The 22577-nt window shown below is 44.7% G+C and overlaps 1 protein-coding gene and 1 long non-coding RNA gene across 2 annotated transcripts; both read right to left on the reverse strand.

The window, feature by feature from the left end:
- Positions 1–3007: 3007 nt before the first annotated feature.
- Positions 3008–10740, reverse strand: LOC135086000 (uncharacterized). Its single transcript, XM_063980781.1, has 9 exons — positions 10595–10740; positions 9275–9331; positions 8858–8890; positions 8290–8415; positions 7140–7350; positions 6713–6820; positions 5980–6127; positions 3847–4036; positions 3008–3165 (listed from the first exon to the last, which is right to left on the reverse strand). Exons 1-9 carry the CDS (start codon positions 10628–10630, stop codon positions 3043–3045), a joined length of 1032 nt encoding a protein of 343 aa, XP_063836851.1. The 5' UTR covers positions 10631–10740; the 3' UTR covers positions 3008–3042.
- Positions 10741–20496: 9756 nt separating this feature from the next.
- Positions 20497–21471, reverse strand: LOC135086007 (uncharacterized). The gene is made up of 2 exons (XR_010260258.1): positions 21303–21471; positions 20497–20684 (listed from the first exon to the last, which is right to left on the reverse strand). It is a non-coding gene; the product is annotated as an uncharacterized LOC135086007 (long non-coding RNA).
- Between the last annotated feature and the right edge of the window lie 1106 nt (positions 21472–22577).

Below are 22577 nucleotides of genomic sequence, written 5' to 3' on the forward strand. Positions count from 1 at the left end.
CCAAAATATCAACGCGCGCGCACGTATTGCTGCTGTCTAGAGGGCTGACCCCATGCGACCAGTTACGTTACATTTTTTGGAGGAGGTAAGTTTTAACTATTATGTTTTCTTTTAGTTTATATGAGTATATTGTTAATTATTTTTGTGTGTATGTATGTGTTTATATACTACGTAATTGTTTTATGTGATTTTGAGTTTATTTTGAGTCTTTTTCCTTTTTTTTTTCAGTTTTTTACCGATTTGAAATGTCTAACGAAAGACAAATTTGCAATGGCTGGAAGAAGTATCCGATGAAGAGCAAGATGTAGCTGGTTCGGATTCGGAAGACGAAACGGTAAATGATGCTGCTATTGATAGTGCTCATGATTCAGAAAGCGAAATTGAAGAGTTCGAAGATATTCAAGACAGCTCTGAACCATCGGAAGGTAACTTTTTTTATCTCGACATACTCACAGAAATGGCCCGAAAGTGAAATGGTCTAAAGTACCACCATCTAACGCAGTAAGGACAAGAGCACAAAATATTATTCTTCACTTACCAGGAGTCAAAGAGTATGCAAAGAACGCCAAATCTCCCCTTGAATGCTTTCAATTGTTCTTTGACAGTGTGGTTATTGAACTTTTGGTCACAAATACCAATTTGTACATAGATAAAATAAAGGAAAAGTTCGGAAGAGATCGTGATGCACTTCCATCAGAGGTCATGATGTGGACGAGACGGTCCAAAAATCGACAGCTAAGCGCGGGCGCTGTTCATCATGTCCTAGAAAGAACGACAAAAAACTGCCAACAAAATGCTTTAAATGTCATAAATTTATTTGTCAGCAGCACTCGAGAGTTTACTGTGTCGGATGCAGAACAGAAGACTCCGCTGATGAGACTGATTAGTTATTATTTTTTAAGTTGATCTCGGCCATGCCAAAAAAATAGTTTTGAGAGAAGGGTTATATTTTTCTATTTTTTTAATAGATATAATGTTCCAGTAATGTTTTTGTTCCTTAAAGTTAATTATATTAAAGAACTTTATTAATTACCATAAAATACATTTCATTTTATTTCTTTTTGACACTCCTTTCCCAATATTTGTTTGGGGTCACTCAAGACCCCATTCGCCTAATTGTGTGATTTTTTTAATGCGCCTAGGTAAGGTAAACGGCTACTAGTTCGTGATAGTACGTAAGTTCGTAAGTTTTTTTTCTAGCTCAAATAATAAGCAAATGGAACATTATTTATAAAAATTCTTCATTACTGCAAAAACTCTATTATTTAAGCTATCTAAAAAACCAAGTACCAGCATTGTGGCGCCAAAAATGAGAGTAATACGAAGCTTCAAACTCTCAGAGAGCCAAAAACAGCCGTGCGGCTTGCATAGGTTGCTCTCACCGTAAGGTTAGCGCTCCAACTTCTTAAGCTTATAAAAAGGCGAAGGAACGTCCATTTAAATAAAACTTGTAATAGTGGTTTCATGTGTTCCTTGACAATTGATTTGGCTTAGAAAAAAGTTATATGAAAACGTAGAATTCCTTTAAAATTGCGATTAATTGACTCACGAAATAGCGTACATATTATTTTTCGTGTGTCCCCTATTTCGTGACACTACCGATTCAAGGATATTATGGATAACATTTTGATGCTTGGTTTTTAAATAATTATTTATGATAATTTAAATGTACGTTATGAAACAAATAATGCATTTATTTAAGTTTCTCGTGACCTAAATTCGGTATATGTTTCGTCCACAAGAATTTAAATGACACGAGTTTGAAGTTCACATATATGACCAATTTTAAGATAAATTAGCATAAGTAGTACCAGCATAATTTTGGTTTTATTTCCATTTGTTTTATTTATCTTTGTTTATTTGTATTGTATATGGGATAGATAATAGTTAATTGACACATTTTGACAGTAATCCATGAATTTTACCTGGGGAATTTGGAATAATCAGTATCACGAAACAAGGAACCGTATTATTGTTACTTTTTTCCAAGTTCGTGATATATAAATGTATGGTGTTAGGTACTTTTATGACACACACCATCAAAGAAATCGACATATTTTTTAGTTTTTAATACTTACCTACCTAAGATTTTAATTAATTACTTACTTTTATTATGAGTCATTGGCGTATCTGGGGTTATTTTCAGGGGGGGCGCTACCCTCACTTGAAACAGCTCCAGGGGTGGGATTATGGGGAAAAGGGGGGGGTTTACAAATCAAAATTTTATGGGTACGAAGGGGGGGGGGGGGTAAGTCCCCCCACATTTCTAATGGTTATATAAATATTTTCACATATCGCTAGAAATAACAAATCAAAATTTTATGGGTACGAGGGGGGGGGGGGTTTAAGTCCCCTCTATATTTCTAATGGTTATATAAATATTTTTACATATTGTTAGAATTAACAAATCAAAATATTATACTAGACACATTATTTCTTATGAATATTTCAGGTAAGTAATTTCGTCAATTTCACATAATTATTTTATTGTAAATTTTTATTATCGTTTTTAAATTTATTAAACCCTTAATCATTATTAAAATATCCTAACTGTATGCATAAAACCTTATCCCGAAATAGGGGACATGAGTTCACGAACTTAGAAACAGAGCAAAATTTTGTCACGAAACAGGATCCAAACAAGAGGTCCGCAGAACAATTAATATAAAAAAAAGTTCAAACTATATAACTATACATTATGTATTAACTTACTGTCAAAAGACCAAAGTTTAGCATACAAAAGCTTTCATACTGATATCATGCTTGGTTATTTTTAAATAAAATGTTAAAGTCGTAAGAGCCTTAATATACCGAAGTAGGGGGCACTTACCTTAAGGGTTAAGTAACTTTTTGAGAAAGAGACCTAATTCGCGATGTCATTTTGCGAATATGACGTTCTGCGTCAAAACCGCGTGTGGTGGTCTTAGCGTGATGATATTTAGCCTATAGTCTTCCTCGATATATGGGCTATCTAGGCTAGTAGTTCCTGAGATTAGCGCATTCAAACAAACAAACTCTAGCTTTATAATGTTAGTATAGATTTTATTGTACGAAGAATTCGTTGGAGCGCATATTCTGGTTGTGGCGCCACTTGCAAGCCCAGTTCCAGCAAGACATGCCGGCCCATGGCTCGTCCGTGTAGAACACCTGGCCGTTCTGGTACATCTGGAAACAAAATGTACGTCAAGATTTAGGGATTACATTCTGCAAAAGTGACATTCTGCAAAAGTTACCTTTGGTAACAGTGACATTCTGCGAAAGTGACTTTGCAAAAGTGACTTTTTGAGAAAGTGACCAAATTATTCGCGAGGACATTTTGCGAAAATGACGTTCTGCGTCAAAACCCACTTACGTACGTACGTCACTTACGTTTGAACAAGAGTACCTCTTATTAGGGTTTTTAGTTTGATCTATAATTTTTTCACGGATCGTGCGAAACGAGTTTCAGACGCCATCGGGTCAGCGAGTTGTTCACACGACAACCTGCATACTTATTACAGATCTTATCAACCGGTTTCTATAATTGTACGTAATAATGTGGTGCAGGTTCCCATACAGTATTAGCAGTCGCATTGCTATTTACAAATAGCAGATATACCTAGAATAACCTCGATTCGCGCTCAAAGGGTTTGACGCAGTCCATCCCATTCGTGTTTCGTCGCGAATTAAAAAATGGTCCCATTCGCATGGTCACACAGATAAAGTTAATGCCTAACATTTTTGAAACATTAGTTCAACTGGTAATTTTGGAAAAAGTATGACCATTGGGACGGTCTGCGTTAAACCCCGTTCAAATTAGGTAAGTAGGTACTACACTTTAGTAGTTAGGTAGTAGTAGGTACTCACGAACGACAAGTCCGAGTTCTTATACGTGACGCCGTCGTACCCGAATCGGAAGATGAAGTTCATGGAGAAGATGGAGAATATGCAGCGAACGTCCGTAGTGGCCGGGATGAAGTAGCGGTATGGGCCGCAAATGTACGACACCTTCGGTTCGTATTCGACTGATTCAGGGAATTCTTCGCGGGGATTGATCCTGTGGAGAATTATGGATTAATTTCATAGGCTAGTTTCATAAAAAAAAACTTTTACTAACTAAAAAAAAATGTGACTGAGTTTCTTGCGCTGCTTCTTCTCAGCACTACTATTACTATTATGGTGTTTCGGATGAGGCATTTGATCTGTTGAACTCGTATCTCACAGGCAGAAAGCAAAAAGTTTGTATTAATGGAACTGAGTCTTCTGGAGCACCTCTTACCATGGGTGTGCCGCAGGGATCGATATTGGGACCTTTGCTATTTCTTATTTATATTAATGACCTTCCCTACTTTGTAAAAGATCTATGTGATATTGTGTTATTTGCTGATGACACATCTCTCATTTTCAAAGTTGATAGAGGTAAAGTAAACCTTCATGATATAAATGACACACTCTCACAGGTTTTGCATTGGTTTACTGTTAACAACTTATTGTTAAATGCAAACAAAACTAAGTGCATTAAATTTACCTTACCTAATGTGAGGCAGGTTCCCACACAATTGATGGTGAAGAATGAACCATTAAATAGCATAAGTTCCACAACATTCTTGGGAATCACTTTAGACTCTAAACTTCAGTGGGGTCCTCATATTGAAACCTTGTCAGCAAGGCTCAGTTCAGCTGCTTTTGCAGTGAGAAAGATAAGGCAATTAACTGACATTGAAACGGCAAGGCTAGTTTATTTTAGCTATTTTCATAGTATAATGTCATACGGCATATTGTTGTGGGGCTCAGCTGCGGACATTGAAACTGTGTTCGTTCTGCAGAAGAGAGCAATGCGGGCCATTTATAACCTTGGACCCCGATTTTCCTTGAGAGAATTCTTTAAGGAGATTAATATACTGACAGTAGCTTCACAGTTCATTTATGAAAACCTTTTATATGTTCGCAAAAATATAGAGCAATTTACTAGAAAGAGTGATTTACACAAGTTCAATACAAGAAACAAAAATAAACTTGCCGTTCCAAATTTCAGACTGCACAAGATTGGTAATTCATTTATGGGGAAATGTATTAAACTTTTCAATAAATTACCACAAACTGTTGTAGAATTGCCCATTCATAAATTTAAAGCACATATCAAAAGCACCTTAATGAAAAAGGGCTACTATAAAGTTGATGATTATATAAAGGATAAAAATGTTTGGAATGTTTAACTGCCTAGCTCGCATTAATACTTATGACTATAATTTGTATATTTTAAAGACTGTAAAACCTTGAAAAGGAGGCTGACAATAGTGACTGAGTTTCTTGCGCTGCTTCTTCTCAGCACTGGCCCATTTATTGTCCCGAAGCAGTGGTAGGGTTAATATTGGGACGTGTAAAAGCGCTTTTTTAAAGCCTATTTGCAAAAATAAATGAATTTTATGAATTTTTAAAATTTTATTTTACTGGCCCATTTATTGTCCTGAAGCAGTGGTAGGGTTAATACTGGGACGTGTAAAAGTGCTTTTTAAATCAGGAAGGGCACATAGTACGCGGAACTGACGGCCGATGGGGCAGCAAGGTTTCTGGGGTGGAGGCCGCGTACCGGAAAACGCAGCGTGGGACGTCCACTCACAAGGACCGACGACTATAAAGGAAGGCGCTGGATGCAGGCCGCCACCAGTAATTTCCATTGGTAATCATTGGAAAGAAAGAAAGAAAGAAACATTTATTGCCATGGACATAAGACAAAAGATGTAAATAAAAAAAAGCGAAAAGAAAGTAAACTCAGCAGTGCCACCCCGTCGCACAGCGATGCCCATCGCAATGGGACCCCACTCAGCATATGCCGTGGCCCCCGGTGAGGAAGAAAACGACGCTGGTTTTCAGTGTGCACCATTTTTCATGGTGCATGAACTACGTGTATTCTTGTGCATTGGGGGAGGCCTATGTTCAGCAGTGGACGTCCTATGTCTGAAATGATGATGATGATGATGAGACATCATTGACACTCACTTGTAGATGCACTGTGCGTCACTCCAGTTGTCATCGGAGTGGCAGTAGAGGCCCTGGGACGGGTCCTTGGCCTGGAACTGCTCGGCGTGCGGCCCCACGTACGTGGTCTCCGAGTGCCGGTGGTAGAAACCGATGAAGGAGAACGCACCTGGTTAGTCAGAGAAAGCTTAAAACACAATTGGTTTTTACTATGGAAATCTTTGAAAAATATTGACCGCCATCGTCAAGATAATCGGCATCGCCATCTTCAGATAGCAGCCGCCAGTCTGCTTGTGACCACGGCTGCAGCCTAGCAGCCGAAAGGTCAAGCCGTGAGTACATAATGTAACTCATTGAAAACGTCGCATTGAGACCCGTGTCTTACTATTTTATATGGAAGAAAATCGGCAAGACTTGGAGCGAGATCAAACGCGATGCTCAAATGCAATGGAGGACTGTTGTGGGCGTGTGGATGAGGAGATCCGCAGGAGAACCAAATGAAGTGACCGACATGCTAAAATCGGTGGATGCGGGCAGCGCAGGACCATTCATTATGGAAAGCCTTGGAGGAGGCCTTTGTCTAGCAGTGGACGTCATTTGGCTGAAACGGACGATCTCTGGAAATTGTGTGCCCTTCATAGACTTCTTACTTACTTTAAATCTTTTGTTCCTAAGTATCTGTGCGCGGGGGACTGCATAAAAAAAAGCTGATTGCCCTTGGCCATTAAATTAAACATTTTAATCATTTACTCACCCCTGAAAGTGTAGCAGTGCGGCTTCCTCTCACTGGAAAGGATCATCTGGGCGTCCTCCTGGTTGTGAGCTGATGCGATGTAGTAAGACGTCCCCAGGCATTTGAACTCTGCAGCAAGAAGAATAAGATACAGAAGTCTCTTTGTTTTAAGGCTAGCACAGGTCTGCGGCCAGGTCAAAGTATCATACATTATGCGAGCTACACTTAATTTGACTAGACCCACACACCGTAGCCCTGAGCCCCTGACGATACCCCTGGTCATCCCTGGTGGTACAGGGTTCTTTCAAAGTTTAACACAGATCCACCCTGAGCTTACGGTACCTATGGTTATATGGTGGGTCTTCTTTAAAAGGACCCACCTTACCACCAGGGGTTTCGTCAGGGGTACGGGTGTCTGCTGAACTGAAGTGCTAATTCTCACACTTACCTGGACTCGTGTACAACCCGAACGGTATCTTGGCCTGCGTAGACCGGATCTTCGCTTCAGACGTGTCCATTTTCTTGTTCAACTTCAGCAAGACCATGGACATGAGAGCCATGTCGGTTGCAAACAGGAGTCGCTTCAAATCTTTAATGTGCGCGTCTATGAACGCGAAGAGTTTTTTCTCGGCACTTTCTAGAATCTCCTTACGCTCAGTCTGTTGAACAACAATACAACTATACAACCTGGTCGAATTAACTGCGCACGTGGCTGCCTTAACGTCACATCGTTCTACTTAAATCATGGCATTAGCCAGGTCCATCTCAGATCTATTCAATCGATTTGCCCACATCGTTGGCAGTTAAGGAAGAACATGGCGGCCATGAAGTAGGTAGACGACGTTAGTGTAGACTTGGTGAATCGGTGACCTACATAATGGTAAGGCCATCAAGGCGAAGAGGAGCGGAGAGGAGAGATGTGTCGGCCGGACGCGAGCGGAGCGGGCGGCCTGCGCAGTCTGCGCACCCAAAAACAGCAATAGACTGAAAGCTGACAGCTACAGATTATCCAGCTGAAGTGGCAATAGGCAGGGCACATAGTATGCAGAACTGACGGACGATGGGGCAGCAAGGTTCTGGAGTGGAGGACGCCTACAAAGTGGACCGAAGACCTCTTAAAGGTAGCAGGAAGGCGCTGGACGTTTAGAAGTGGACGTCCTATGGCTGAAATGATGATGATGACAGCTACACACAGCTCACTCATCTTCTCTCCTCTGCGCTGCGTCTCCGCTCCGCTTTGGTGGAAACCAGGCTTTAGAGCGCTTTCACAATTTTCACATTAAGGCATTAGTAGCCCGACAGCAGCGCGGCAGCGGCGTTTTTATAATGTGAAGGGAGGTATCAGCTGTCACATAGTATGAAATTTTCGGCAGTGCGTCTGTCGCGCGTTTGTCGCGTTGCTAAATCGCCTAAATGTGAAAGCGCTCTCAAGGTTGTGGGAAGCCTCCAGATATCATGAACGTGTCGCTGTAGCATTTATGGGGGGGTCTAGGAGTGTTTTTAGCACCTCGACACGTTGAGTATGTGGCGTTTCAGCGATACTTGTCATAAAATAAGATAACTAGTTAGTTTAGTTATAATTTTCTTTTTCTTCTTACCGGGTTATGTGGCTCCTTGATCCGTCCGTTCATGTAGCTGTAGTATTCTTGGAGCTTTTCAAATTTCTCGTCGGCATAACTCTTTTTTGGATCTATTTCCTTCGAACTCGGCATGTTGTACGGTTTCTGTGACAGTATTATTGAATCTATAGCTTCTGCGAACCCTATTTAGTCATTCAAAATACGAAGATGAAGCTAACCTTCAGCGTAAAGTTATAATTGCAGTCCATATTACAACATGAGATTAAATAAGTAACCCACCTAACTTTTTTGCAGAAAAATCTTATTCTCAAACAAATATTGATCAGTAATCTTAAACAATAGACAAGTACCTAAATAAGGCTGAGTTGCACCACCTTATTTTAAAAACTATAACCGGTGTATTTTGTATGGAGTTTCTATTTGACAGATTGTTAACGTTGTTAAAGTTAAGGCAATTAACCCAGCCTAAAGCACCGGTTCGTTAGAGTTACGGTTAAAATTAGGTTTAGGTGGTGCCTTACTCAGCCTTAGTCCATTAACCTGGTAATAAATCGTTATACTTACAAGTCAAAAGTATTTTACTTACAGTTTCCACCGTTGGAAATGACAATCTGGCAAGCTAGAAAGATAAGGTAATAAAAAGTAAGTAGGCACAGTAAAATTAACTTTTTTAATACATATAACTGCGTGTCTTTGACGCAGATCATCCCATTCGTATTTCGTCACGAATTAAAAAACGGTCCCATTCGCATTCGGGTCCCATTTTTTAATTCGTAACGAAATGCGAATGGGACGGTCTGGGTCAAACCCAAGTTTATTGATGAGTGATTTACTTACTATAAATTGCGTTTTTACCTTAGTACTTACAGCAGTTACAGAATAACTTACTAACCTTATGTACTTAAGTGTATTTTGATTGCAATTATTTTAGTGTAGGAAAACCTACTTACTTAAGTATTTTGATTGCAATTATTATTAAGTGTAGGAAAAGCACAACACTTACCAATTGAAACGATGATACATCACTGTTGGCTGTTGCCAAAGATTTTGATAACAGAATCTAAAAGTAGATAATTTAAATTACCCACTCACAGAATTTAAGTAGGTAGGTACCTACCTACCCGACCTACATACGATGCCTATAGCCTGACCAGGAACATAAAAACCCTGGCATAGAGGCGCGTCAATTGCATTTGATAGTGCAACACTGAGTACAGTCGTACCTGTGTTAAATTAATAGGCTAACTTTATGTATCAGGATTCAGGATTACGGGCTAATTTGATATTTTCATAAATTAACGAAAAAATATTATTATAGGTAACCTGATTTAAGTAAATTAAATGAAACCATCAATCGAGCTAGTAGAATTTATTTTATTATTCATCAATAATCAAATTCAGAACTTGAATATTCAACTGCAATGTCTGCTCATGAACGCTTCAAACTCGGTACTTCTTTCCCAATCCCATAAAATTCAACACTTAGAAAGTGACAAAAAAATTTAAAATAGGTAGTTGAAACAAACCACAGCTAATTTTCATAGTGGACTGTACTATACGATAAACATGTCAGTCAATTTGACAACCTTTGTCGGAAACATTATTCAATGAAAATATTGTCCAAACCCTTAGTATTTCTCTTCGACAAATACTTTAACACATTGTGAACCACTTTTCTTTCACGACTATAAAAATATTTTAGCAATTTAATTCATAAAACCAATTGCGCACATTTAAAATAAACTTTGTTTACACTTTGACAGCAATAGACTGACATGCAAGGTGACATGTCAATGAAGTTTTCAGTTACTGTTGCCATTAAAAGAAATTAGTACCATTAGTTTTCCGCAACATGGCGAGGGTTTTTATGTTCCTGGTCAGGCTATACAAACAAATAGGAATAGGTAGGTAGGTACCTACTACTAGATCGGAATTACACACCACGAGTTCCGAAAACCTTATTTTAGCTGCGATCGAAAGTGTCCATCATCATTTCTGCCAGTGGTCGTCCACAGCTGAACATAGGCCTCCCCCAATGATTTCTAGATTGTTTGTCTGACATCGGCCTGCATCCAGCGCCTTCCTGCAACCTGTAGCTCGTAGGTGGACGTCCTACGCTACATGTGCCGGTTCGAGTTTAAAATAGTCCTAATATAAATGCGAAAGTTTGTATCGATTTGTTTTACGCAAAAACTACTAAACGGATTTTGATGAAACTTTACATGAACGTCAAAATCTTTATAATATAATTTTTAACGATCTGTGACATGCTAAACACGCGGGCGAACCAGTGGGCAAAGAGATAGTGATTTAATAAACTTACAAAACATGTCCCCAGCAATTTTATTTTATTTTCCATTTGTAGTAAGCTGCCAAGTTCTCAGGTCCGACTGAGCTGTTAACGATGTGACAAGCTAATTGGGGTCTCGTTAAAAATAAATTGCAATAAAATATTTTTATTGGAAACTAGATGTAATAATAGGTTAGCAAAAAAAGGTGGTATCCATTGTGTGAAACAGAGAAAACTTAACTTTTTTTCCACAAATCGTACTTTCGAAAGAAACAAAAAAAAGGATAGTGGCTCTGACAAGAGCCCTTCGTCAGAAACGGGATGGTGGCTCTGATAAGAGCCCTTCGTCAGAAACAGGATGGTGGCTCTGAGAAGAGCCATTTTTTTGCAATCACTTCACAGAAGCGCAAACAATATGGCGTCATTCACAAGAAACGCCGTTCCAATCGATGACGCAGCACAGCAAGTCACTGGCGATGCACGACGCGTTGTCTCTCGGTGCAAGCAACACAGCATCAACAGCTACACCACGACGCGGCGTCGGCCGCTTTGCCCTTCGGTGAACGCTTCCACTCTGCCTTTTGATAGAAACAGGATGGTGGCTCTGAGAAGAGCCTTTTCATAGAAACGGGATGGTGGCTCTGAGAAGAGCCCTTTCATAGAAACAGGATGGTGGCTCTGAGAAGAACCTTTTGATAGAAACAGAATAGTGGCTCTGAGAAGAACCGTTTTGTTGCCATCACTTCCAAGATGGCGTCATGCACAAGAAACGCCGTTCCAATCGATGACGCAGCACAGCAAGTCACTGGCGATGCACGACGCGTTGTCTCTCGGTGCAACCAACACAGCATCAACAACTACACCACGACGCGGCGTCGGCCGCTTTGCCCTTCGGTGAACACTTCCACTCTGCGCCAAGAGCCTTTCGATAGAAACAGGATGGTGGCTCTGACAAGAGCCTTTTCATAGAAACTGGATGGTGGCTCTGACAAGAGCCCTTCTTCAGAAACTGGATGGCGGCTCTGACAAGAGCCCTTTCATAGAAACTGGATGGTGGCTCTGACAAGAGCCCTTCGTCATGGTGGCTCTGAGAAGAGCCCTTTCACAGAAACAGGATGGTGGCTCTGACAAGAGCCCTTCTTCAGAAACGGGATGGTGGCTCTGACAAGAACCGTTTTGTTGCCATCACTTCCAAGATGGCGTCAGGCACAAGAAACGCCGTTCCAATCGATGACGCAGCACAGCAAGTCACTGGCGATGCACGACGCGTTGTCTCTCGGTGCAAGCAACACAGCATCACCAGCTACACCACGACGCGGCGTCGGCCACTTTGCCCTTCGGTGAACGCTTCCACTCTGCGCCAAGAGCCTTTTGATAGAAACAGGATGGTGGCTCTGACAAGAGCCCTTCACAGAAACAGGATGGTGGCTCTAACAAGAGCCTTTTCATAGAAACAGGATGATGGCTCTGACAAGAGCCGTTCTACAGAAACAGGATGGTGGCTCTGACAAGAGCCCTTCTTTAGAAACAGGATGGTGGCTCTGACAAGAGCCCTTCGTCAGAAACTGAATGGTGGCTCTGACAAGAGCCATTCGTCAGAAACAGGATGCTGGCTCTGACAAGAGCCCTTCGTCAGAAACAGGATGGTGGCTCTGACAAGAGCCCTTCGTCAGAAACAGGATGGTGGCTCTGACAAGAGCCATTCTTCAGATTCAGGATGGTGGCTCTGACAAGAGCCCTTTCATAGAAACTGGATGGTGGCTCTGACAAGAGCCCTTTCATAGAAACTGGATGGTGGCTCTGACAAGAGCCCTTCTTCAGAAACTGGATGGTGGCTCTGACAAGAGCCCTTCTTCAGAAACTGGATGGTGGCTCTGTCAAGAGCCCTTCTTCAGAAACGGAATGGTGGCTCTGACAAGAGCCCTTTCATAGAAACAGGATGGTGGCTCTGAGAAGAGCCTTTTCATAGAAACAGGATAGTGGCTCTGACAAGAGCCCTTCGTCATGGTGGCTCTGAGAAGAGCCCTTTCATAGAAACAGGATGGTGGCTCTGAGAAGAACCTTTTGATAGAAACAGAATAGTGGCTCTGAGAAGAACCGTTTTGTTGCCATCACTTCCAAGATGGCGTCATGCACAAGAAACGCCGTTCCAATCGATGACGCAGCACAGCAAGTCACTGGCGATGCACGACGCGTTGTCTCTCGGTGCAAGCAACACAGCATCAACAGCTACACCACGACGCGGCGTCGGCCGCTTTGCCCTTCGGTGAACAACTGAACACTTCCACTCCGCGCTATGAGTCTTACGATAGAAACGGGAAGGTGGCAAGATTGGCAACAACTGTTTCAAACACTTCACGGAAGCACGAAACAAAAACAAGATTCACGTTCAATCACTAAGCACAAACAAGATGGCGTCATACACAAGAAACTCGACTTGAAAAATCACGATACTCGACGCGTTGTCCCTCAGTGTAGTAAGTAACCAACACAGCATCACAAATTCACAACATATCACATCACTAGCATGTAGTCACGTGGACACAAGACGCGTTGGCCGCTTTGCCCTTCGATGCACACTTCCACTCCGCGCCAAGAGGCCTTCGATAGAAACAAGAGCTGTTTTGTTCCAAATACTACACGGAAGCACGAAACACAAAAACAAGATTTACACAACCACTTCACACAAACAAAATGGCGTCATGCACAAGAAACGCCGTTCATTTCCAATCGATGCAGCACAGTAAAACACTCGCGAATCACGATAATCGACGCGTTGTCTCTCGGTGCAACCAACAGCAATACAAATCACATCAACAGAAAGAAGCCACGTGGACACTGGACACGACGCGTCGGCTGGTTTGTTCTTCAGTGGACACGTCCACTCTGCGCCGCTGCCCGCCGTCGAATAGAACGATTTTTTTTTTTTTTTTTTTTTTTTGAAGGGACGCGCGCTGGTAGCTTGAGGAGCTTTTCCAGCTTCACCGGGCAGAGTGGCGAGTACAGAAGGTACTCTAGCCGTTTGGCGATCGTCGGTGCGCGTGCCGACGAGGCCGAGTGTGGGCTTCGCGAAGCGAAGCCCAGGCTCGTCCGCGTCGGTCGCAGACCGACGTTCGCGATCGGGCCGTATCGAGCGCATAAGGCGCCCGATCAGTGGCGAACCCAACTAGAGGGTTGCCCACCGCGGTGTTGGACCAAAGTCCAGCCTACGGCGGGCTCACTCTAGTGGGCCCGATCGAGGGGACTACGGACGCGGCCTGAGGGCGCCACGGTAGGCTCGGACCTCGGCTCAGGCCGTGTCCGGGGGACGGATAGGGGAGAACCGGCCCGGTACATGTCTGTACCGTCCGAAATGGAAAGCAGGGCCTCGTACTCGCCGGCGAGTACGGTGTAACGAGCTACTGTGTTGTGGAGTAGTTGGCGTGCTTAAGGCAGTGATGTCTGTGTTCAGAAATTCGGTAATAGGATCGTCCGGGTCGTCTAGGACATGCCTAGATCGTCGGTATTGGGCAGCGACATCTTTCTGGGGTGTATACGTGGCGGCGCTAACGATAAGAGGGTTCTTGTGGTTGATCGCTTTATCAAAGTAGCGGCGAGAGGCTTCTTTCATAAAGTGATCAATCGATGGGATCTCGAAATCTCTATGGAGATTCGTATTACGCACGAACCACGGGGCATCCGCGGCTCGGCGTAAGAATTTGTTTTGGAGGGTCTGGAATTTCTTAAGGTCTGTGCAGGAAGTGTGAGCAAACACCGGACTGGCGTAAGTCAACACTGGACGGATGCAGGTTTTGTAAATTGTCAACTTATTTCTAAGTGACAATTTACTTTTCCTTCCAACTAGGTGGTAGAGTCGGTGGATGTAGTGGTTTGCACGGCTCAAGACGCGTCTGAGGTGCGGAGCGAACGTTAATCTCTGGTCGAGGGTGACACCTAAGTATTTGGCCTCACTTTTCCAAGGAATAGTTTGGTCAAATAAGGTGAGATGGGTGGGGACATTAGGACGAGTGCGAACCGGAGGACGTTTCGCAGACAAAGCCCTAGAAAAGTACACTGCTGCACTTTTTTCGGGATTTACCTCGATACGCCACTTCCTGAACCATTCGCCTAATTGTGTGACTGCGCGTTGGAGCGCCAAGATGACGTAATTGCGATTACGTCCGGACTTGTAGAGTGCGGTGTCGTCCGCAAAGAGGGCTAAATCCGTATTCGGATATTTGGGGATGTCATTGACGTACAATGAAAAGAGGATGGGCGAGAGCACGGAGCCCTGGGGGACTCCGGCTCTTATGGGGCGAGGGGAGGAGAGGGAGCCATCTACTCGGTAACGAAAGGTGCGATTCGATAAAAAGTCACGTAAGATGTGCACGAGACTGTCCGGCACACCGAGTTCGTAAAGCTTGTAAATCAAGCCATTGTGCCAGACTTTATCGAATGCCTTCGCTACGTCGAAGAATAGCACTCCTGTCCCTACGGGTGGCTTAGCAGTGAGGCCGCTAAGTATGTGCTCCGTTAAGCGGTGCACCTGTTGTACGCAGGAATGTGAGGCGCGGAAGCCAAACTGTTCGTTTATTAAGAGATTATTAGAAAAAACATAATCTCTTAATCGAGAGACAATTATACGTTCGTATAACTTACCCATGGTCTTTAAGAGACTGATAGGTCTGTAGCTTGTGGGGTCAGCCAGTTTCTTACCGGGCTTCGGGATGCCAATGACTTCTGCCTCTTTCCACGCGTCGGGAAAGATGCAGTGAGACATGGCCGCGTTGAAAATAGCAACCAAGAGGTATACTAGGGGGGCGGGCAGGGCGCGTAAGACTCTATTAGAGATACGGTCCGGGCCGGGGGCTTTGTTGGGACGGAAACCTTTGATTATCGTTCGCACTTCGTCGACGTTGGTCGGGTCTAGGGTTGTGGTCGGAGGGAGGGCGGCTCTACGTTCGACTTCACTGTCCACCATGCGGAGGTGGGCAGAGTCTACTGGGAGGGTACTGGGGGAGCACTGTGCTTCTAGACTGTCGGCTAGACATTCGGCTTTGGCGTCGTCGTCAAACGCAAGCGTTTGATCGGGACGTAAAAGCGGTGGCGTGGACGCTACGGTGTCAGACTTAAAGGCTCTCGTCAACTTCCAATAGGCTTGGTGAGATGGCGAGATTTCTTTAAGTAGATCATCCCACTGATTGTTACGGAGTTCCGCGATACGAGCCTTGACAGCGCGCTGTAGGGAACGTAGGCGGACTCTGTTTTCCTCGGTTGGATAAGCGTCATAATCGCGAGTGGCTGCGTTCTTTGCCCTCAATAGTTCTCGCGCGTCGTCCGGCAACCTGAGACGGTGGTTAGCCATCGCAGGCACTTGCCTAGACGAGTCGCCGATGGCGACCGAGATGTGACTAGTGAGCGCATCGATCGCGTGAATAGTTTCGTGAGGCGAAACTATATCGTCGGGGATTGAGGACAGTTGTGGGCTCTGACAGTTCCCAAGTTTTACCTTGAGTTTGTCCCAGTCCACAATTGTCTTCATAGTGGGTGTAGACTCAGGAGAGCCTAGTTGTAGTACGACCGGGCGATGGTCAGAAGTGAGCGCGTGCATGGTTTCTATAGAGTGTAGGCGGAGGCCTATATTCTTTAGAATTGCCATGTCCAGAATGTCGGGCCGATGCTCGACATTGTAAGGATAGTGAGTGGGCGTCATAGGGACTAAGATGTCAAAGATGAGTTCCTCAGAGAGTTCGCTTAACATGTTGCCATTGGCAGTGGATGTTACGCAACCCCAATGAGTGTGTTTGCTATTAAAGTCGCCGCCAAGAATGACTGCACTATTCATAGCAAAGAGGGCCTGAAAGTCGCTCCTTAAGGGAGTCTTGTTCGGGGAGAGGTAAACCGAGCCGATGAGGATGGGCTCGTGTCCAGTCATGGCTAGCCGACAGAGTGAGACTTCTAGGTTAGAGAGAGAAGGGGGATCGACTAAAGCACAGTGCAGAGAACGCTTATAATAAATAAGCGTGCCGCCGCCACGTGTGGGCCTATCGTGTCTAATGATATTGTAGTTCGCTATCCTAGGATTGCGAATAGAGGGTGTTAGGAGGGTTTCTTGAACCAGAAAGATGTCGACCTGGTGGTCGGTAAGGAACTGAGTAACCTCGTCCTTCTGCTGTCTAAGACCGTTAGCGTTGAAAAATGCTAAGGTGATTGACCGGGGTTTGATCCTAGCGGTGGGATTAGCCATTACGGAGCGTGGAAAGAGGAGATAGCGTAGCAAAAGTCTACGTGTTCGGCGAGGATAGATAACCTATCCATGATGTTGCCTTCGCCATTAGTCGCGCGCAGTTTTGCGGCGATCACAAACATCTCGCCGACATTAATTTGGCCAAAGAAGTCTCTGACCAACTTAATGTCAGCCGCAGGTGAATGTGAAGGCTGGGGCATGGCCTGAGGGGCCGGGACTTTGTGGGCTGGTGCCTTAGGGGCAGGGGGACTTGGGTTAGGCGCCTGTTGGGTAGGTGCCTTTGGCGTAGCCTTAGGGGCTGGGTGGGGTTGAGGAGCCTGCTGGAGCGCGAGTGGGGCCACAGCTTTTTGGGTGGGTGTGGGAGTAAGGCTGGCAGCCTGGGTGTAGGCCAGAGGCCTAGCCCAAGCATTGGGCCTGTTGGGGCGGAGGCTAGGAGCCTCACTTGCTACCGCAAAGTTGCGAGTAGCATTGATCTGCCTGGGGGCAGAGGGGATGGGGGCACGCGGCTGAGTGCGTGGAGCCCGGGGACAACCGCGATAGTTCGCAGGATGACCCTGGCTACCACACAGTATGCAGCTCGGTGGTTCGGTGGCTGTGGCCTTGTCACGGACACAGTCGGCTGTGCCGTGATCGCCTAGGCACTTGACGCACCTAGGACGGGCGTGACAATTACGGGCAGCGTGCCCGTAATGTTGACAGCGGTGGCACTGGCCGGGAGCGCCGCGCTTTCGGGGTGGCTCAACTTTGAGCCCGGAGATGAAGCAAACCGTTTTCAAATTGAAAATCGATTTCGCTTCGTTGGAATAGTCCAAGACTACTTGGACAAGGTCAAATGGTTCACGTGTACGAGTCCTGTACAGACGGTGAACCTGTTTGACGGGAAAGTTTTGTGCCTTGAGGTCGGCCAAGATGGAGGCGGAGTCTAGCTCCTTGGGAAGGCCACGGATAACAACCCGCAGCTCCCTTTCCTCCTCGCGGGGGAAGGTATGATAACCGATACGGTTTTCATCAAGGAAGCGAGTTAGGGCTCGGTGCTCGTCCGAGGTGGACAAGGACACCTTAATGCCTACATTGCACGACTTAGCGTGCGAGAAATTGATGTGGCGCTCCTTGAGCGCGCCGGAAATTTTGTTCCAGGACGCCTTGTCCTGGACAAAGACTGGGGGGACTCTGGCAGTCCGGCCGGTGCTCGACTGCGAGCCGGAGGGCTGGGAAGATTGCGAGGGCTGGGATAGGCCCGAGTTGGCCTTCAGTGCCTTCGCAGGGGGGGAAGGAGGGGGAGAGGCCGCGGATTTGCGGGTCCTCTTCGAACGACTGACGGTGGTGAAGCCATCGTCGTCGGCGTCCGAGACCGGAAAATCGCAATCCATGTCCCTACTGGGGGCATGGGATTGGTGCTCTATGATAATAGAGTGGTCGTTCGTGAGTGGGATTGGTAGCGGGGCCGAGTTAGGATCGCACATGGCGTCCTCGGGACATGATGGGGAAGCAGGCTCCTCATAGACGGAGCTTGCGAGGGTCTTTGCCCGTATGTGGGCTTTAAACCCGGAGAGGACCTCCGGGTGAGTGGCCCGGAGGAACTTTAATAGTTCCTCCGTGTCCATGGCATGGAGGGTGTATTCGCGACGCGTGAATCTACGCCGGTTCGCAAGTCGCAACCACCGAGAAGAGCCGGCAAGAAACTCGGTGGTTATAGCGGTGTGTAAGTCCCGCACAGTCGGTGTAAACCGTGCGGGGTGAGTGGGAAAAGTGTGCCCTAACCAATGTAACTACGCCGCAACGTAGCAACGCCGCGACGTAGGGTGAGTACCTACTCCTAGCAGTCCTTCAGGAGGGCCCCGGTCGCAAAAACAACCAGGGATACGCTCCTTCAGGGATGGAAAGTAGGGAGGGGTAGGGGGGTCACGCCCGGCAGTGAAAAGACTGTGAAACCGAGTGTCTCAAGGGCGAGGAGGAACGCCTCACCCTCTCAAACGTGCCTTCCAGGAGGCCAAGGTTCACAGCCTAATATACCGGCGGCGGCAGGAAATTTCAGCGCCTTGAAAAAGGCACTGTCGGTCGCTCCCAATCGAACCGAACCGCCTTTAGAAAGGCGTTTAACTACGCTTGTTCGTTATCACCGTTAGGTATCCCAAGCGCAGCCGCGGGCAAGCCACGTAATTGTGACAAAACACCACAGAAACAGGACTCGCAGAGCGAGGGCGATAAGCTCGAGGAACTCGGAGCGCAGCGCATGCGAGCGGGCGGGCGAGGCGGAGCGCACGTCCGTACCGTGCGAGCGATGCGAAGCGAATCTGCGAATAGAACGAACGACGCGACGAACGAAATGAACGAACGTCGGCATTGTTCCACTCCGCGCGCACGCGGCGTGACAAGGAGGCACCGTGGGAGCGAGATGGAAGACTCAACTGCGCGCGCAGCGTGAACGTGATAAGAAGGCACGGTTGGAGCGAGATGGAAGACTCAACCGAGATTGGTCAAAATGTGTATTTTTTAATTGGCTAGCTAAGCTAAGTTTACTTTGTAAATATGTTTTTATGTTGTTTTGATTGTCATTAAATTCATTCCACTCTGAACTCCCAAGACCTCTCCTCTTTCAATAGTACCTAGACACTACAAAACCACAGGAAGGAAAATCATACCTGTATCTCACTCACCTAATGCAAAGTGATGACCATCTGAAGATGGAAGCGATCTATAATAGGAATCCTCAACTACAAGGAACTGGATAGTTATCTGTTACCTCCAACTGCAAACTAAGGTAAGATGGTAGTAGCTTAAAATTTACCATACCAAGCAGAAATTTTTACCCCCACTAAATCGAACCCCCACTAATTGGTGGTGTACCACGAGCAGCGTTGCCAGACGTCCCGATTTTGGCGGGACGACGTCCCGATTTTTAAATGAAATTTAAATGTCCCGCGCGGGACAGGCTCGGTCCCGCTTTTCGGAGAGAGACACTCACTTCACCAGACTATTGTTTGAAACACCATATTATTCAAAAAAATAAAACTTTTTTAATTTCGATTTTTTTTTTTCTTTTTTTATTCAAAAGACGAATTTAACGATAGAGTAAATTTAATTTAAAATATTATTTTTTTGTTAAAATACATTTTCTATGGCTACTTTTGCTATCTATTGTCACGTAAACGTAATTTTAAGTCAAATAAAAAGATAAATACTTGAAAACCTTTGATTATACATATACAGGGTGTCAGGTAAATGGGTATATGAGCCGACACTAGCCCATGTTAACATGGTCATATAAATGGTATGGTGAAGTCTGAAATTTTTTTACTATGTCCCGCTTTTGACGGAAGAATTCCGCTATTTTCACTCAAAAAGTACCAAAGTCCCGACATGGCAGAAAAAAAAACTGGCAACGCTGACCACGAGACTACTTGCTGTTTTACTTGTAAGCTTCGATTAAGCTAAGCTTGTAAGTAGGTTGAATCCTTACTAATATCAACGCGAGTCAAAAATCAAATTCAAAAATATTTTTTTATTCAATTTGACCAAGGTAACCCTTATGGGGCACTTAACGCCACTTTTCTTTGTCTTCTTATCTTTTGGGCGCTTCTCGAGAGAGAGTACTTAGGTATGTTTGTCCCTCTTTCACGTAATAAAAGCTACTAAACGGATTATGATGAAACTTTGCAGTAATAATGTTCATACAGAATAACAGGCTTTAAATAAAAGGATAAAAAACTCGAGTTTAAATCTCTTTTAATAACGAAGGTAGATTTTTAAAATCGATGCGTTTCTTCTCCTTCTTGATTCCTGGCCATATCGACCGTAACGCCTTCTTCGATATCACGAACGATCTACGACCTACTTGATCCTTAAGGATAATCAGTGTGTCCTTTTCTGGAGCAGCAGTAATGAGGGAGATGAGAACTGTAAATAAAAAAGGTTAAATATCAAATACTTACGCAAATTGTTTTTAAGGGATTAAAGGTTGACCACAGTGCCAATCGCCAGTCAAAAACTGTTATTTTAGTAAATTTATATTCGTTCGTTTCAGCCGAATGACGTCCACTGCTGGACAAAGGCCTTCCCCAAGGATTTCCACAAAGACCGGTCCTGCGCCGTCCGCATCCAGGCACCACCAGATAGATCTTCGGCCCACCTAGTGGGAGGCCTGCCCATACTACGTCTTCCGGCTCGTGGTCGCCACTCGAGAACTTTTCTGCTCCAGCGGTCATCACCTCCGCGAGCTATGTGCCCCGCACACTGCCAATTGATTTTGGCGATTGTGGGTAACCCCAAAATCCTGGGGGTACCAGGGGGCGCCTTAGGACTTATGACGGGGGGACGGGGGGGTGATCGCCCCGGGTGCCAACCCATGCTACGCCGCCACTGCTGTAGCCTATAGCCTTCCTCGATAAATGGGCTATCTACTCGTAACACTGAAAGAATTTTTCAAATCGGACCAGTAGTTCCGGAGATTAGCGCGTTCAAGTAAACAAACAAACTCTTCAGCTTTATAATATTATTACAGATTTATACACTCACTTTCAATAATAATCACACAGCCGAATAACAGTGAAACAGACATGTTGACATTGGAAATATTTAAATAATCATATTTTATTATAAAATACCCACTTCCACTTTGTTTCTGACTCCACATTAATTGGAAAAAGCTATAAAAAATTGGCAATTAATTTTGCCAGCAATCTTTCTTGAGTTACGTAATAAATATTGCATAATAGCGTTGTTCTATAGACGACAGTTACACACTCGGTGTCCTTTCCTTCCTTTAGGGCTATATTTCACCGGGACACCATGGCGGCGCAACCAGTCGCCGCTACCAACAAAATGTTTATAGCTCTATAGAGAGTTACTCACCGGTGTCCGTTTGGTTGCGCAAAGCTGTATACATTTTGTTGGTAGCGGCGACTGGTTGCGCCGCCATGGTGTCCCGGTGAAATATAGCCCTTATTCTGTACTTATTTTGCCCGCGGCTTCACCCGCCTGATATTTAGTTTGTAAAAGATCGTCATAAATTATAGCCGATGTTATTCTGGGTTACAAACAATAATACTGTAAAGTTTCATCAAAATCCGTTCAGTAGTTTTTGCGTGAAAGAGTAACAAACATCCAGACATCCAAACTTTCGCATTTATTATATTAGTAGGACTAGCTTTCCGCCCGCGGCTTCGCCCGCGTGAAATTTTGTCTCTAACTATATCGCGCATGTCCTTGTTTAAAAAACCGGGATAAAAACTATCCTAGATAAAATCGGTTCAGTGGTTTAGACGTGAAAGCGACAGACAGACAGATAGTAGGGATTATGATTCTTCCTGTATTCCCTTTAAAGGTTCGGCCAAACCAACGCGATCAGCCGGCGTGCAGCGATGGCGACCAGACTAAAATGCATTGATATCCATCGCTGCACGCCGGCTGATCGCGTGTGATCGCATTGGTTTGGCCGAACCTTAAGTTCAGAATGTCCAACGTTATAAAGTTGTACCTAGTTATTGTTGTTTATACAAAATTATAAGTAGTCTGGAGGTTAAGATGTTTTTGTTGATTGTGTAGGGCAAAACCTAAGGGCAAAACACGCGCTAGAGACCGGCTTTACATGACACGCAAAACATTTCACAGATGGCGCTAGCATCGATCTGTAGTCTGGACAGTCATGACGTATTGTTAATTTATGTTGGATTAGCATGTAGTGGACATTTATTTTAGTTGGGATTAGTTGCGAAGACAATTATTTTTTTATTTTTTTGCCAGCCAGAGCATCTTAGTATTTACTAACAATTTGGCTTCTCCTATTGCTAA

Source organism: Ostrinia nubilalis, chromosome 30 (assembly GCF_963855985.1).
Source record: "Ostrinia nubilalis chromosome 30, ilOstNubi1.1, whole genome shotgun sequence".
Taxonomy (NCBI): domain Eukaryota; kingdom Metazoa; phylum Arthropoda; class Insecta; order Lepidoptera; family Crambidae; genus Ostrinia; species Ostrinia nubilalis.